The 14,032-nt window shown below is 50.0% G+C and overlaps 5 protein-coding genes across 5 annotated transcripts; 4 read left to right on the top strand and 1 right to left on the bottom strand.

Annotated features, from left to right (window-relative positions):
- Positions 1 to 514: 514 nt before the first annotated feature.
- FMAN_12560 (uncharacterized protein) lies at positions 515 to 3,997 on the top strand (the record flags this gene model as incomplete). The annotated part of the gene is made up of 3 exons (XM_041831451.1): positions 515 to 718; positions 769 to 968; positions 1,024 to 3,997. The coding sequence occupies 3 exons, from the start codon at positions 515 to 517 to the stop codon at positions 3,995 to 3,997; spliced, it is 3,378 nt and encodes a 1,125-aa protein (XP_041682013.1).
- A 319-nt stretch (positions 3,998 to 4,316) lies between these two features.
- FMAN_12561 (uncharacterized protein) lies at positions 4,317 to 5,318 on the bottom strand (the record flags this gene model as incomplete). The annotated part of the gene is made up of 2 exons (XM_041831450.1): positions 4,317 to 4,650; positions 4,702 to 5,318. 2 exons carry the CDS (start codon positions 5,316 to 5,318, stop codon positions 4,317 to 4,319), a joined length of 951 nt encoding a protein of 316 aa, XP_041682012.1.
- A 1,428-nt stretch (positions 5,319 to 6,746) lies between these two features.
- On the top strand, positions 6,747 to 8,157 carry FMAN_12562 (putative POT1-acetyl-CoA C-acyltransferase, peroxisomal; the record flags this gene model as incomplete). The annotated part of the gene is made up of 4 exons (XM_041831449.1): positions 6,747 to 6,811; positions 6,869 to 7,049; positions 7,103 to 7,679; positions 7,730 to 8,157. 4 exons carry the CDS (start codon positions 6,747 to 6,749, stop codon positions 8,155 to 8,157), a joined length of 1,251 nt encoding a protein of 416 aa, XP_041682011.1.
- Positions 8,158 to 9,287: 1,130 nt separating this feature from the next.
- On the top strand, positions 9,288 to 11,847 carry FMAN_12563 (related to sulphate transporter proteins; the record flags this gene model as incomplete). Its single annotated transcript, XM_041831448.1, has 4 exons — positions 9,288 to 9,829; positions 9,881 to 10,507; positions 10,561 to 11,074; positions 11,125 to 11,847. The coding sequence occupies 4 exons, from the start codon at positions 9,288 to 9,290 to the stop codon at positions 11,845 to 11,847; spliced, it is 2,406 nt and encodes an 801-aa protein (XP_041682010.1).
- A 608-nt stretch (positions 11,848 to 12,455) lies between these two features.
- On the top strand, positions 12,456 to 13,582 carry FMAN_12564 (uncharacterized protein; the record flags this gene model as incomplete). Its single annotated transcript, XM_041831447.1, has 5 exons — positions 12,456 to 12,582; positions 12,666 to 12,681; positions 12,737 to 12,803; positions 12,850 to 12,890; positions 12,937 to 13,582. The coding sequence occupies 5 exons, from the start codon at positions 12,456 to 12,458 to the stop codon at positions 13,580 to 13,582; spliced, it is 897 nt and encodes a 298-aa protein (XP_041682009.1).
- Between the last annotated feature and the right edge of the window lie 450 nt (positions 13,583 to 14,032).

Genomic DNA, 14,032 nt, shown 5'->3' with positions numbered 1-14,032 from the left:
GTCCGGTGGCGGATCTAAACCGCTGCTCAGGTTCGGGTTCGGGATGGGGACCAACGCCAAGAAATCCCGAGCCTGGCAACGACTCAGGTCCGCGATAACATGAGCAATTACGGTGCTCTCATGGGGCTCTTTTCTAATTATGACGGTACTGTTGTTTCTTGAGATTTCTCCCTCCCTCAACTATATATGACCTCGTCCCCCGCACCCCGCCAAGTCTATTTCCCATAAACTCCAAAGTTATCAATCACGTTCGTCGATTGTTCTCTAATCGGATAGATAACATTTACTCATTCATGCCTTGAAGCTAGTTCCTTCATTATTATCACTCTTTTATTCGTCAATGAAGCTCAAGTAGTCAATCGACTCTTGTATATAGCGCCAACACACCCATCAAGATACATCTCACAACCACCGTCACTTATACCCAGAGCATAGAGCACACAGACAACAGTTTAAGCTCTCTTCTCGCGCCATTTCCTACAAATCCTGGTCGCCAATCTTCAATCCATCGACCATGGCGGCCGAGTACCCCAAGCACCCGTTCCTCCTCACAATTGAGGAGACGGCACAAGCTCTTGAGACGAGCATCGACAAGGGCCTTACCAGCCAACAAGTAGCTGAAGCTCAGCAGAAATATCCCAAGAATGAGCTCGATGTGGGCGGTACTGTGCCATGGTACAGTATTTTGACCAAGCAGCTACTCAATGCCATGATCATTGTAAGTGGCATTCCCCTCCAAACCCAATTTGCCAAACTAACCCGCCACAGGTTCTTGCATTCGCCATGGCTCTTAGTTTTGGTATCAAAGATTATATCGAAGGTGGCGTGCTTGTCTTTGTTATCGTCCTCAATGTCACCATCGGTTTCTGGCAAGAGTATCGCGCTGAGAAGCGCATGGATGCTCTCCGAGCTCTCTCCTCTCCCAGTGCCATGGTTCTTCGCGATGGAAAGACTCAAGTCATTTCCAAGTAAGTGTTTCCTACGCAGAACCAAAACTCGACTCAAAACTAATCAATTGTCCAGCCCCGAAGTCGTTCCCGGTGACATCGTCCTCCTCAAGATGGGCGACACCGTCCCCGCCGATCTCCGCCTCTTTGAAGCCATGAACCTTGCTTGCGAGGAAGGTCAACTCACTGGCGAATCAATCCCCGTCGAGAAGATTACCGATAACAATATCACCGCTCCCGGAACCGAGAAGCCTGTCGAGTCCGAGGATGAAATCGGTATTGGTGACCGTGTCAACATGGCTTATGCTACCACCGTCGTCCGAAAGGGCCGTGGTCGTGGTATCGTCACTGCTACTGGTATGTCTACTGAGGTCGGCAAAATTGCTGCCTCTACTTCCAAGAAGACCCGCAAGGCTGGTCGATCTATGAACTACAAGAAGTATGGAAAGCGACAGCCCTTTGTTGGTGCTTCCAAGCGAACTTGGGATGTTATCGGCAAGTTCCTGGGTCTCACTGAGGGAACCCCTCTGCAGCGAAAGCTTTCCGCTCTTGCTTATGTCCTATTCGGTTGTGCTATCATTCTCGCTATCGTCGTGTTTGCTGTCAACAAGTTCGACATGAAGAATGAGGTTATTATCTATGCCACTTCTCTTGGTATCGCCATTATCCCCGAGTCCCTGGTGGCTGTCCTGACTATCACCATGGTCGTTGCTGTTACTGTCATGCGCAAGGCCAATGTCGTCGTCCGTGATCTCTCCGCCCTCGAGGCTCTTGGAGGTGTTACCAATATTTGCTCCGACAAAACTGGTACTCTCACCGAAGGAGCCATGATTGTTCGCAAGGCTTGGATCCCCTCTTCCCACATCTACACTGTTCGCGACTCTCAGAGCCCCAACGATCCAACCAAGGGCCGAGTTACATATTCCAAGCAGAGCGATGAGCCCGAAGAGAAGGAGGCGCTTCGCGACTACGATCGCGAGCGCAGTGCTGCTGTTCTCAAGTTTGATGTTCCCGATGAGAAGCTCAACCAGAATAATGCTCAACCCAAGAAGCGTGAGCCTGAGGTTGAGTGCGAGATGACTGATGAACTTCAAGCGTTCTTGCTTTCTTCCGCCCTTTGCAACTTGGCTACCGTCCGGTACGATGATGAAGAGGAGAAGTGGCAGGTTACCGGGGAGCCCACCGAAATTGCGCTCCAGGTCTTCACCCACCGCTTCAACTCTGGAAAGAAGACCCTGGAGGGTGAGGGATGGAAGCAAATTGCCGAATTCCCCTTCGATAGCTCTATCAAGCGAATGTCCGTCATATACGATGCCCCCGAAGGTGCCAAGGGTTCCATCATCGACACTGCCAACTCAATGGTCTTCACCAAGGGTGCTGTCGAGCGTATTTTGGATCTCTGCGACTACGCTGGCACTGGACCTGAGCAGCAGCCCATGACCGATGAGCTCAAGGAGAGTGTTCTTGAGCAGATGAACAGTCTCGCTTCTCAGGGTCAGCGTGTCCTGGCTATCGCCTACCGTCCTTGGGACGGACGTTTCACTGCCAAGCAGGCTTCTTCTCCCGCCGAGGACGAGAAGCTTCGAACTGAGGTCGAACAGGGTCTTATCCTCCTTGGTCTTGCTGGTATCTACGATCCTCCTCGCCGTGAAACCAAACCCTCTATCGCCGAGTGCTCTAACGCTGGTATCCGAGTTCATATGCTTACTGGTGATCACCCCGAGACCGCTAAGGCCATTGCTAAGGAAGTCGGTATCATCCCCAAGAACCTCAGTATTCTGCCTGATCACGTCGCCAAGTCCATTGTTCAGAAGGCGACCGATTTTGATAGGATGACCGATGAAGAGATCGATGCTCTCGAGGAACTTCCGCTGGTTATTGCCCGTTGCGCTCCTGACACCAAGACCCGCATGATTGACGCTCTCCGTCGTCGTGGTGCCTTCATGGCTATGACTGGTGATGGTGTCAACGATGCCCCTTCTCTGTCTCGTGCCGACGTCGGTATTGCCATGGGTTCCGGTTCTGACGTGGCCAAGTCTGCTTCCAAGATTGTACTTACTGATGATAAGTTCAACTCTATCGTCGCCGCTATCCGTGAAGGTCGTCGCATGTTCGACAACATCCAGAAGTTCGTCCTCCATCTCCTGACTTCCAACGTGGGTGAGGTTATCCTCCTGGTTTGCGGTCTTGCTTTCGTCGATGACAGTGGCTTCTCCGTGTTCCCCGTCTCGCCTCTTCAAATTATCTGGATCAACATGGCCACCTCGTCGTTCCCTGCCTTTGGACTTGGTCGCGAGCAGGGTGCTCAGGACATCATGCGCAAGCCTCCTCAGGACAAGAAGCGCGGTGTCTTTACCAACCAGATCATCATTGACATGATCGTCTACGGTATTATCATGGGTGCTTGCACAATGTGCACTTTTGTCATCATTGTCTATGGTGCCAATGGCGGTAACCTCGGCTTCGAGTGCAACCAGCGATACTCCGAGGAGTGTATCCCCGTGTTCAAGGCTCGCGCTGCCACCTTCGCTGAACTGACATGGCTTATCCTCATCTCTGCTTGGGAGTTCAAGAGTCTGCGGCGCTCCGTCTTCCGCCTCAACCCAGACGACGACAGCAAGTTCCCCGTGTTCAAGGACATCTACTCCAACCGCTTCCTGTTCTGGTCCGTCATCATTGGTGGTCTCTCTGTCTTCCCCGTCGTCTACATTCCCGTCCTCAACCACAAGTTCTTCAAGCATACTGGCATCACTTGGGAGTGGGCTCTGGCAGTTGGCTTCACTGTTGTCTTCGTCGCTGGCATTGAGCTCTGGAAGATGACCAAGCGACACTTCCACCTCCTTGAGGACGCCCCTGTCCGCCGTGGTGTCTGGGGCCAGGGTGGTGAAGACGGTGGTCGCCTTGCCCGAACCATGTCTCTGTCCAGCTTCAAGACCTGGGCATCTTTCTCTCGAAAGGACACTGGCGAGTCTCTCGGAAAGCGAAGCACCTCTCGTGGACCTACCGATCGACACATTGTGCCTCAAGGCCTTGCAGCCACCGAGGCCTAATCTTACGATTTGCATCTCTGATGATAAGAATATTTAAAATGGGCGAGGGAAGTTTTGGAAAAGTAATGACACTGGGGAGAATATTTGGTCTCATGAACTGAAAAATATTTTGGACGGATGGGAAGGATCATGACGAATCTTAATATTGATATCACTTCTGCTTTTAGTTGCATTATGCCGCCCTGATAGAGGGTATAGATATCCCGCTGCCCAGCCACTGAACGCTGGTGCAAATGCATTACATTGTCACTAAACAGTCTTTTAGTCCTGGGTGATGTTTTGGAAATATTTAAACGTCTTTTATTCATTAATTTATCCTCTACATAATTGTCTTAACCACAACAGCTAGTACCACCGCCAACAGGCCCACGCTGGGTAAACTCACTTTCGAATGCGAAGCATTGTTCTCACCAGTCGTGTTAAGTCCCAAGTATTGAGCACCGATGGTCGTCAGACCACCACTATTTGACAGGAAGGCCGCGTTAGGGCCAACATTGGAAACATCTGAGCGAAATGCGCCGAAGTAGGTGTATCTCCCGATGAAGTCTGACTCGTCGAACCACTTAAGAGTCTGTTTGAAGAATTGTTCTGTCGGTTGAGGGTCTTGGTGCGCGTAGGCATATTCTGTAACCCATATAGTAGAGTTTGGCCATCTGTTGATAATCTGTTAGCATGGGTATGGGCAACGGAGAGGTGACACATACTCGGCAAGGCGTTCACCGATGTGAGATGCAAGACCCTCGAAGTTATCGTACCAATGCACAGGAAGATAGTCCCATGTGCAGTTTCTCCTAGGCCCACCTTGACTCTTGATTGCAGAGCAATTTCCCAAGAACTGTTTTAGCCATGGCATACTACCCCATCCGCCAGTGCAAGCAGGGAGACCCAACTTTACACCCATCTCACCCAGTGGTTCAAAGTTCGCAACCCAAGCCTCGGCAGCGACCTTGGGGTCGAGATTGCTTCCGCCCACATCGTTACCAGCATCGGGTTCATTGAATCCCAGGACATGTGTGATGTTGACTCCATCTTCCATGAGGCTCTTGACATTTTGAAGGAACGTCGTATCGCTTGAGTCGGATCCTACACCCCACATCATTGGCACGAACTCGAATTGTTCTTGGGGAACATCCTTATATACAGCAGATGGCTTGTCTCCATAGTTGTAGTACCAGGTGATATCGCTGCCGTTCTGGACCCAGATTTTGTCGTCCTGAGGTTTCTCGGTATTGGGAACGAAGCAAAGCCCCCTCTTATGATCGCGGGCGGCGTACGAGAGACCGGCTAGCATGAGAGCCAGGAGATGCTTTGACAGAGCCATGCTCTTGTTTGATCGTGAAGTCTGTTTTGAGTAATAGCTGTGGGTGATTCAAGAAAGGAGAGGCAACAAGCCAGGTTTCAAAGGTCGGGCGTCTCGAATGGAGAGTCGGGACTGTTCTTCTCAGCTTTTAGGGGTGCACTGACGTTGCCTGATATTCTGCCCCAGTGGCGGTCAAGTTAAAGTACAAATAGGTACAGCTAAGTATGAAAAGAAAGTATGAAAGTTCAGCTTCAGCAGATTATCAGAAAGATTGCCAATAAGAAGGAGTGACGAGTCAGCCATTGACAATGGAGATCGCAGCCATGAGGAAGAGAGCAAAAATAGGCGCGGCCTCGACTTATGAGGAAACATTCAACAAGCATCATTCCATAACCTTTCTTCGTCTATCATGTAGCCTGGACATATTGTAAGCGGTGGCTTCTGGAAAGTCGCCGAGAATGGATATAGTATGAAGCTATCCGATCTATTGGTTGGTTTACATGGCCGCATCGGGAAGATAGTCTGTCGAGCCAGGGTCCAGACATCCAGAAACTAGGGACTTCCGAGACACGCTCTATAGAATCCAGTGCTCTTATTGGATCATCATGATGATCCAGGAACAAGCGCGACACTACGCCATGCTCTCGTAGGTTGAGTACCCGTCGAAATCGATATAATGAAGACTGGACCAGGTCGGCGGACCCATTGTCATCTAAGAATGGGCTGGCGTTGGGATGCCAACCCCATGCTTCACATCATGGGCGCTCGCTCTTCACTGTTTTGGCGCGTGCTCAGTCTTCCTCAAGAATGTCAGAGAATGACACATAACGGAGAGAGTGGAATAGACCGTAAGTTACGAACTAGAGAAAAAGTGTCATGGAAAGTGAGAATCATCCGTTGAGCCAACGGCATGTTGAGTTTTTCTTTGCATTCCAGTCGTTTTTTATGGTGAGCTTGGTTGCACAAGTTCTCAAGGCAGGGGAGAGATGCTATCCAGTCAAAGCGACATTGTGTATGGAGGGTACAATGCACAGATCAATGGGCAACTAAATACTCATATCGTGACTAACAGGCAATGATCAAAGTTCGGGAACTTTTCATAGGGTATTTGCCTTGCCGAGATAGCTAAAGACGATGGCCTTTTCTAAAGCCATGGCTTCTCGCCGAGGTCGCTGACATTATGTCATCAATCTGCCTTATGTAATACCCCGAAACCTCGGGAAGTGGTCAGTCTCGAAGCGCTACCTCGGCTTAACCCCACACATTTGGATGCGCCGTCGCAAGTACCGCTGCAGCTTCCGTCGATGTTTACCCCAGACCCCTCCCATGATGGACTTCGCCTCGGCATCCTTTTCTCCTATTTTAGAGCCAACTGCGCTGTCGCCTCAACTTGATTATCATCCAACCTGACACGCAAGTTTTGTCGATTAACAGCACAGAATATACACAATGGCCGCTGAACGTATTGGTTCCATCATCAAGCACCTGGCCCCTGGGTCGGCGCTAAACAGCATGTGAGTCGCGATCGCCCGAACGAATCATTGTCACCGAATCTAACAGTGCCATGATAGTCAAGCGAAGAACCCTGATGACATTGTCATCACCCTCGCTGCCCGAACCCCTCTCACAAAGGCGAAGAAGGGCGGTTTCAAGGATACTTCTCTCGAATACATGGTGTATGCTCTGCTCAAGGAGGTTCGGGAACGATCGAACCTCGACCCTGCCCTTGTTGAGGATATCTGCCTTGGAAACGTATGTCGCAACCCCATGAGCCAAATCGAACTCTCCTAATCGATGATCAATAGGTCTCCGATGCCAAGGCTGCCTACAAGGTTCGCGCTTCTGCTCTCGCTGCTGGTTTCCCCAACACCGCTGGTGCTTCTTCCGTCAACCGATTCTGCTCTTCTGGTCTGAAGGCCACTGCCGATATTGCCCACTCCATTCTCAATGGCTCCATCGAGATCGGTATCGCTATGGGTGCTGAACAAATGACCATCGGTGGCGACGCGCTCGAGAAGCCCTTCGACGAGGCTGTTACATCACAAAGCCAGGAGTCCGTGGATTGCATGCAGCCCATGGGTTGGACCAGCGAGAATGTCAGCAAGGACTTTGGCGTTACCCGTGATGTGATGGACAAGTACGCGGCTGAGAGTTTCCAAAAGGCCGAGGCGGCGCAAAAGGCTGGTTTGTTCGCCGATGAGATCGTACCCATCACCACCAAGGTCAAAGGCCCCGATGGTCAGGAGAAGGAGGTCACTCTCACCCAGGACGAGGGTATCCGACCAGGCACTACCGCTGAAAGCCTCGGCAAGATTCGATCTGCTTTCCCTCAATGGGGTGGGGCTACAACTGGAGGCAATGCCAGCCAGCTTACTGACGGAGGTAAGTCTATTCTGTTCGATTCGAGGAGCCTCCCACTAACTTTTTTATAGCTGCTGCCGTGTTGCTGATGAAGCGATCTACAGCCATCAAGCTGGGCCAGCCTATCATGGCCAAGTACGTTGGTTCCACTGTCGCTGGCCTCGCGCCTCGCATCATGGGCATTGGTCCTAGCATTGCCATTCCCAAGCTTCTTGCCCAGCACAACATCTCCCTCGACGATATTGATATTGTTGAGATCAACGAAGCCTTTGCCTCCATGGCTGTTTACTGTCAAGACAAGCTTGGTCTGACATCAGACAAGCTCAACCCTCGCGGAGGAGCTATCGCTCTTGGTCACCCACTGGGCGCTACAGGTGCTCGACAGATTGTTACAGGCCTTTCCGAGTGCAGGCGGCGAAAGAAGAAGATGCTGTTGACCAGTATGTGCATCGGTACAGGCCAGGGCATGGCTGGTCTGTTTGTCAACGAGCAGGTCTAAAACAGACAGTGCACGTCTGAGATATTCTAATTATGTAACACCACCAGATCTCGATATAAGCGAGTCAGTTGGGGATGTATTTATGATTTCGAGCGATATTAGCAAATTGGAAAGCATAAAATCTTGTCTTTAATTAGATTTCGGAGTCAAGTTAACTAGTAAAACGATTCCGGAACGGGCAGTTGTCTCATCAAAGTGTATCAGCCAAGGGAATTGATAGCGTAATATCATGAACTTTGGTGGTGATAATCTTGTACCCTGTGGTTTTGCTGCTTGTGACCGTTTTGTTGTAAATCTTAGTAATGATAACCCAGAAGTGAAGCTCCAAACATCTACGCACAGTGTATTGGCTACCTAACTTGTTCTTTGTGGATATTATTCTCCAAGAATTACTTTACGGCCGAAGTCGGGTTCCCGGCATCAGCTTCTACACCATAAACGTTAAAGCAGCAGGGATCGCTGAAAAACACGAGATCAGCCATTCGCTCACATTCCCCGAGAGGGCGGTGGGAAACCCCGCTAGAAGTCACCTGGGGCTAGCGCTCTGATGTCACCGAACAGCCTCAAAACGCAGCCAGAAGTTGGGCTTGCGTGGGTGGCATTTGCCAACGGTTGCGTCTGATTGGCGGAGAAGCTAGGCTAGATCTGAGATTGATGGCGACTGGGGTCCATAGGAACCTAAGGAAAATGCTGATGATTGCACACATAGAGTCAAGGGACCTGCCCTCGCTGATACCTTACACGGGAATGGAACCCTTGGACTCGTGCTCCTCATCTTTTAGTCCTACCTTAGCGAGCCATGAACTTTTGATCTTTTCTCTTTTGTTCCTCAATTTTTCTTGTCTTTCACCGCAAATTGATTTTGCATGATCGTTGACTATATAGATTCCATGCATCGGTCTTCATCGTCAGTCGCGTCCTCTCCGTCGCTTTTCTACCTAGTTAGTCGACTCTCATCTGTTGGCCTTTGTCGACTTGGCTCTGTGCCAGAAACAGGAATTTCTCTCGAGCCAAGCTCGGGCATAACTTATTGAATACTTCGCTGGATATATGCAGTTCCCTAGACTTCAATTCCCAATTCAACCAAACTCCATTAAACTCAGACTGCGACTCGATCGAACTCCACAATCATGGCCAAACGACCTTCCCACAGTCGTACCAACTCCGGGACCGACCACCGTCCTACTCAGCCCAGTGCTCTCCGTCAAGCTCTGAGCGCTCATGATCGAATCGAGAGCGAAAGCCCGGCCGCAGAAGGTTCTACGACTCCCACGAGCATCCCGGTCGCATCGCCTCCAGATTCGCCAGGACATCCTCCCGGAGCTACAATAAACGAGATCTTCGCAAACGAAACAACGCCCCTAATCGACGGGAACAACCAGCGTTCAAACACACGCCGAGGAAGTGTTCACCCTGCACATCCTGGTGTCTGCAGCCATGGCACTTTCAGTCCGCGACCCATGAGTCCGACCTTGGCTATGAGGAGCACCGATGAGGATGGTAGCGAGACTGCAGGCTCAGGCACACACATTCCTGTTCTAGACAATGCTATCACGACAATCGTGGGCCATGAAGACTGGAAGAAGTGGCTGAAGAAGAGAATGCGAACAAAGACCATGGGCCATAGCAGTATGCTGGCTGAACAAGCTGGTTTCGAGGATACAGCATTCATGTAACTACTGCAGTCCCTAAGGCCGTTAAACGATGTACTAACTTCTATCAGGTATCTTGCGTACTACGTCCCCTGCTTGAATTGGATGCGCCAGTACAAGGTTTCATATCTGCGTGGCGATCTTGTTGCGGCCATTACCATGGCTTCCTTCTACTTACCGATGGCCCTCTCCCTCGCTGCGAATCTCGCCCACGTCCCTCCGATTCACGGTCTCTACGCTTTCATCTTCAACCCCTTCATCTACGCCCTTCTGGGGTCCTGTCCACAGATGGTAGTTGGTCCTGAAGCTGCCGGCTCCCTTCTTGTGGGAACTGTTGTAAAGCAGAATGTTGGTTCTGGAGAAGACGAAGACAATGATTTGTTGCATGCGCAAATCTGTGGAATTGTCGCTGGCATGGCGGGTGCTATGGTACTCATCGCTGGCCTTGCGCGATTGGGTTTCATGGACAGCGTTCTCAGCAGGCCTTTTCTCCGCGGGTTCATCAGCGCGATCGGTTTTGTCATTGCCGTTGACCAGTTGATTCCTGAGTTGGGACTCGCTGAACTGGCTGACGATGCTGGTGTCAGCCACGGCAGTCCCGTTGAGAAGATCAGGTTTATGATTAACAACATTCACGAAGCGCATGGTTTGACATTTGCCATCGCCGGAATTAGCTTCCTGGTCATCATGATCTGCCGGTAAGTGGCGCTTTGTGGCTTCCTCTCTGATGCGATTCTGACTGTGCTTTTAGTGAACTTAAGAATCGCCTTCAGCCTCGGTATCCTGGCGTTGCCTATGTCCCGGATCGTTTCGTGGTCGTTGTTGTATCTGCAATTCTTTGCTGGCGCCTCGATTGGGAGAACCAGGGAGTTGAGATTCTGGGCACAGTCAAGGCCGCCAACGGCCAGCTTCTTGCCTTCCAATGGCCCTTCAAGCTCGAGCATATGCCGCATATTCGAAGTGCCATGGCCACATCGTTCCTCATTGCACTTCTTGGATTTTTCGAATCCTCAGTAGCTGCAAAGAGTCTGGGCTCAAGTGAGACTATCCAGGGCATCCAGCTGAGTGCCAACAGAGAAATGATTGCGCTGGGTATCGCCAATATGGTTGGTGGATGCTTCATGAGTCTCCCAGCTTTTGGCGGATATGGACGAAGCAAGGTGAATAAGAGCACCGGAGGCAAGAGTCCTGCCAGTTCCATGTTTCTGAGCATCATCTCTCTGCTATCCATCTTCTTCCTTCTCCCCTACTTTTATTACCTGCCAGTGAGTACCCTATGAGACCTATGTGTGACACATGAGCTAACATCACTTAGAAACCTGTCCTATCGGCAATGATCTCTGTCGTCGCCTACTCGTTGATAGAAGAGGCGCCCCATGACATTGGCTTCTTCTTGAAGATCCGTGGCTGGACTGAGCTAGGTCTTATGGCTGTTATCTTCCTTGCAACCATGTTCTACTCTCTCACACTTGGCATGGCATTCGGTGTAGGATTGTCGATGCTCATGGTTATCAAGCATAGTACGCGACCACGCATCCAGATCCTGGGTCGAATTCCGGGGACAAATCGATTTGAGAATGCTGAAGGTGACAAGGCGAGTCTTGAATTCGTTGAAGGTTGTCTTATCGTCAAGATCCCAGAGCCTTTGACTTTCGCCAATACAGGAGAGCTCAAGTCCCGACTTCGTCGGCTGGAGCTCTATGGCACATCGAAAGCACACCCTGCTCTGCCTCGCCTTCGCAGTACCGACATGAACAGAAACGTCATCTTTGATATCCACGGTGTAACCTCCATGGATGGATCTGGTACGCAGGTTCTGACTGAGATCGTACGCAACTACCACGATCGAGGAGTGCGGGTGTACTTTTCTCGATGCCCAGCTCGCAAGGATCACCCTGTATGGCGATTGATGTCAAGCAGTGGCATTGTGGAAATGGCTGGCGAAAGACACTTTGTAAATGACGTGGAAGAGGCATTGCGTTTGACAGAGTACGAAGAAAGCATTGCTGGCGAATCGAGCCGGGCACAAGAGCTCTAGAGAATTAGAAAGACGAAAAGGGAGAAAATGGTGTTTTTGAGGGAGGGGATCGTGATGCAGCGTCTGGGCTCGAGCGTTGTTGATGCTTTGGAGGAGATACCATTGCAGGAGTTTTTAGAGCACAAATTGAGATTTTCATTAGAGCCAGCGTTGACTTAACAATGCTACACAGAAAAACAAATATACATTGGTAGTTCTGGGGTAAAACTTTAGGTTCATCCTTCACTGTATACTCTGTGCTTAGTCTCCGTGATCCATGTTGATGCTATCATGATACCATACAACAGGCCATAATGTTTTCGAAAATGTATTACAAGCGAGCACAAACCCCTCATCTATCATGCAGTCACCTCATGACGAAGTCTCAGGTAACGGACTTTTGGACAAATGTGTGTTGGTGGACCATATAACTGCATCACTGCTCCTGTGACGGCAATGCCAGAAGGGACAGGTTCGCATGTTGATCCTTTCAATTACAAGATCGTTGCAAACCGTCGGGCATATCGTTGACTCGATAGGATCCTCAAGTTGTTGGTAGCATGGATGATGACAATCCGACTATCAGCACTGGGAGGTAAGCTGTTTACTTGTGTTGTATATGCCATACAATGGCGGCAATTCTCGCTGTATCACCGACAGCCTTCGAGATTCGACAGCGTCCCTCACATCGAGCATCCTCGAATACAGACACATCAACGGCCGGCCTTTCCAACGGTCGAAAACAACAGAATACTGGTACGTTGAGCTTATTCTTTAACAAAACTGTCAAGCAAGTGATCTGATCATATCCAGGGCGCCTACTGATGATGATTGTCAAGAGGGCCAGGATATACTGTAAGGCACCTCGCTCGCTGAAGAGTTGGAGCATGCAATAACCTTCATCTTGAAGACATCACTATACACTGCTGCTATTCGACGATAAGCTCCACCTAGCCCCCATTGACAAGAATCCTCAGGTATGAACATAGGGAGACTAGATGCAACGAGGCTAATTCCACTCAGAAAATCCTCGACATTGGTACCGGGACTGGAATATGGGCCATGTAAAACCCCCTTCGGCTATTGAAATTGGATCTCTATCAAATCCAGTGACACGGCCGATGAGTACCCGACTGCTGAAGTAGTTGGAACAGACATTTCAGCCGTCCAGCCTGCATTCATGCCCCCAAACTGCAGCTTTCAAATCGATGATGCCCAACTCGACTGTACATTCAAGCCCGATGAGTTTGACTTCATCCATATCCGGTATCTTTACGGTGCGATCGACGACTGGAAGAAACTATACCGTCAAGCGTTTACCCACGTACGACCAGGGGGTTGGGTCGAGAGTCTTGAGATCGACATTGAAACTCACAGCGAGAACCCCAAGATCGAGAAGGACGAAGGCCACATTTTCAAGAAATGGTGCAAAATATTCTTTGAATGCGGTCATCAAACTGGTCGAACTTGGGAGATTGCGCGAGATGGCCATCTGGAGGAGTATATGCGAGAAGCAGGATTTACATATCTATTTTCCAAATCGTGGAAGCTCCCAGTTGGAGGTTGGCCTCAAGACAAGAAGCTGAAGCAGATTGGTCTCTACAATGGGGCTTTTATTGACCACTCCATCGATGCTTTTGCCATCTTCCCAATCGGAGAGATCCTAGGTTGGTCGGAAGAGGAGGTTACGATTTTGGTCAGCCAGATGCGAAAGGCACTCAAGGAGCCAAGAGCACTGCCTCATTTCAAGGTGTGAGTTTGATGCTAAGTTTGTCGAGAGTCCATGGCAACTAACATCGAGAAAATCGCATGGTCTATGGTCTATGGTCTAAAGCCTGAAAGTACTCCCAAGACTGCTTGATGCATGGATCTATATGGTTATTGTGACCAAGCCCGGCTATAAGTTATGTCAGTACTACTAAAATTTATGACGACTTACTTCCCTCGTGTGTGTCAAGTTTCTCTGAGCTTGACGGAAAGTCTCGTTTAAAGACTACGTCGTACAAAAGTCCAGATAACCCTAGGAGCACCCACGATCTTCAAACTTGCTGGAGACAGGGACACTCAGTTTCGGTGCCAAGACTACTACTTTGTAGCAATAAAACGTCGAAATCAAGTAGCTTTACATCCATAGTAAGGGGCTTCCATCGAAAATAGCTGCTCATGTATTATCATCTACCATGAATATTGCGTGTTCGCCGACAGC

The sequence above is a fragment of the Fusarium mangiferae genome, assembly GCF_900044065.1.
Source record: "Fusarium mangiferae strain MRC7560 genome assembly, contig: FMAN_scaffold005, whole genome shotgun sequence".
NCBI lineage: Eukaryota > Fungi > Ascomycota > Sordariomycetes > Hypocreales > Nectriaceae > Fusarium > Fusarium mangiferae.
Note: the sequence above shows the minus strand (reverse complement) of the source record. Positions and strands in the feature narration are given on the sequence as shown.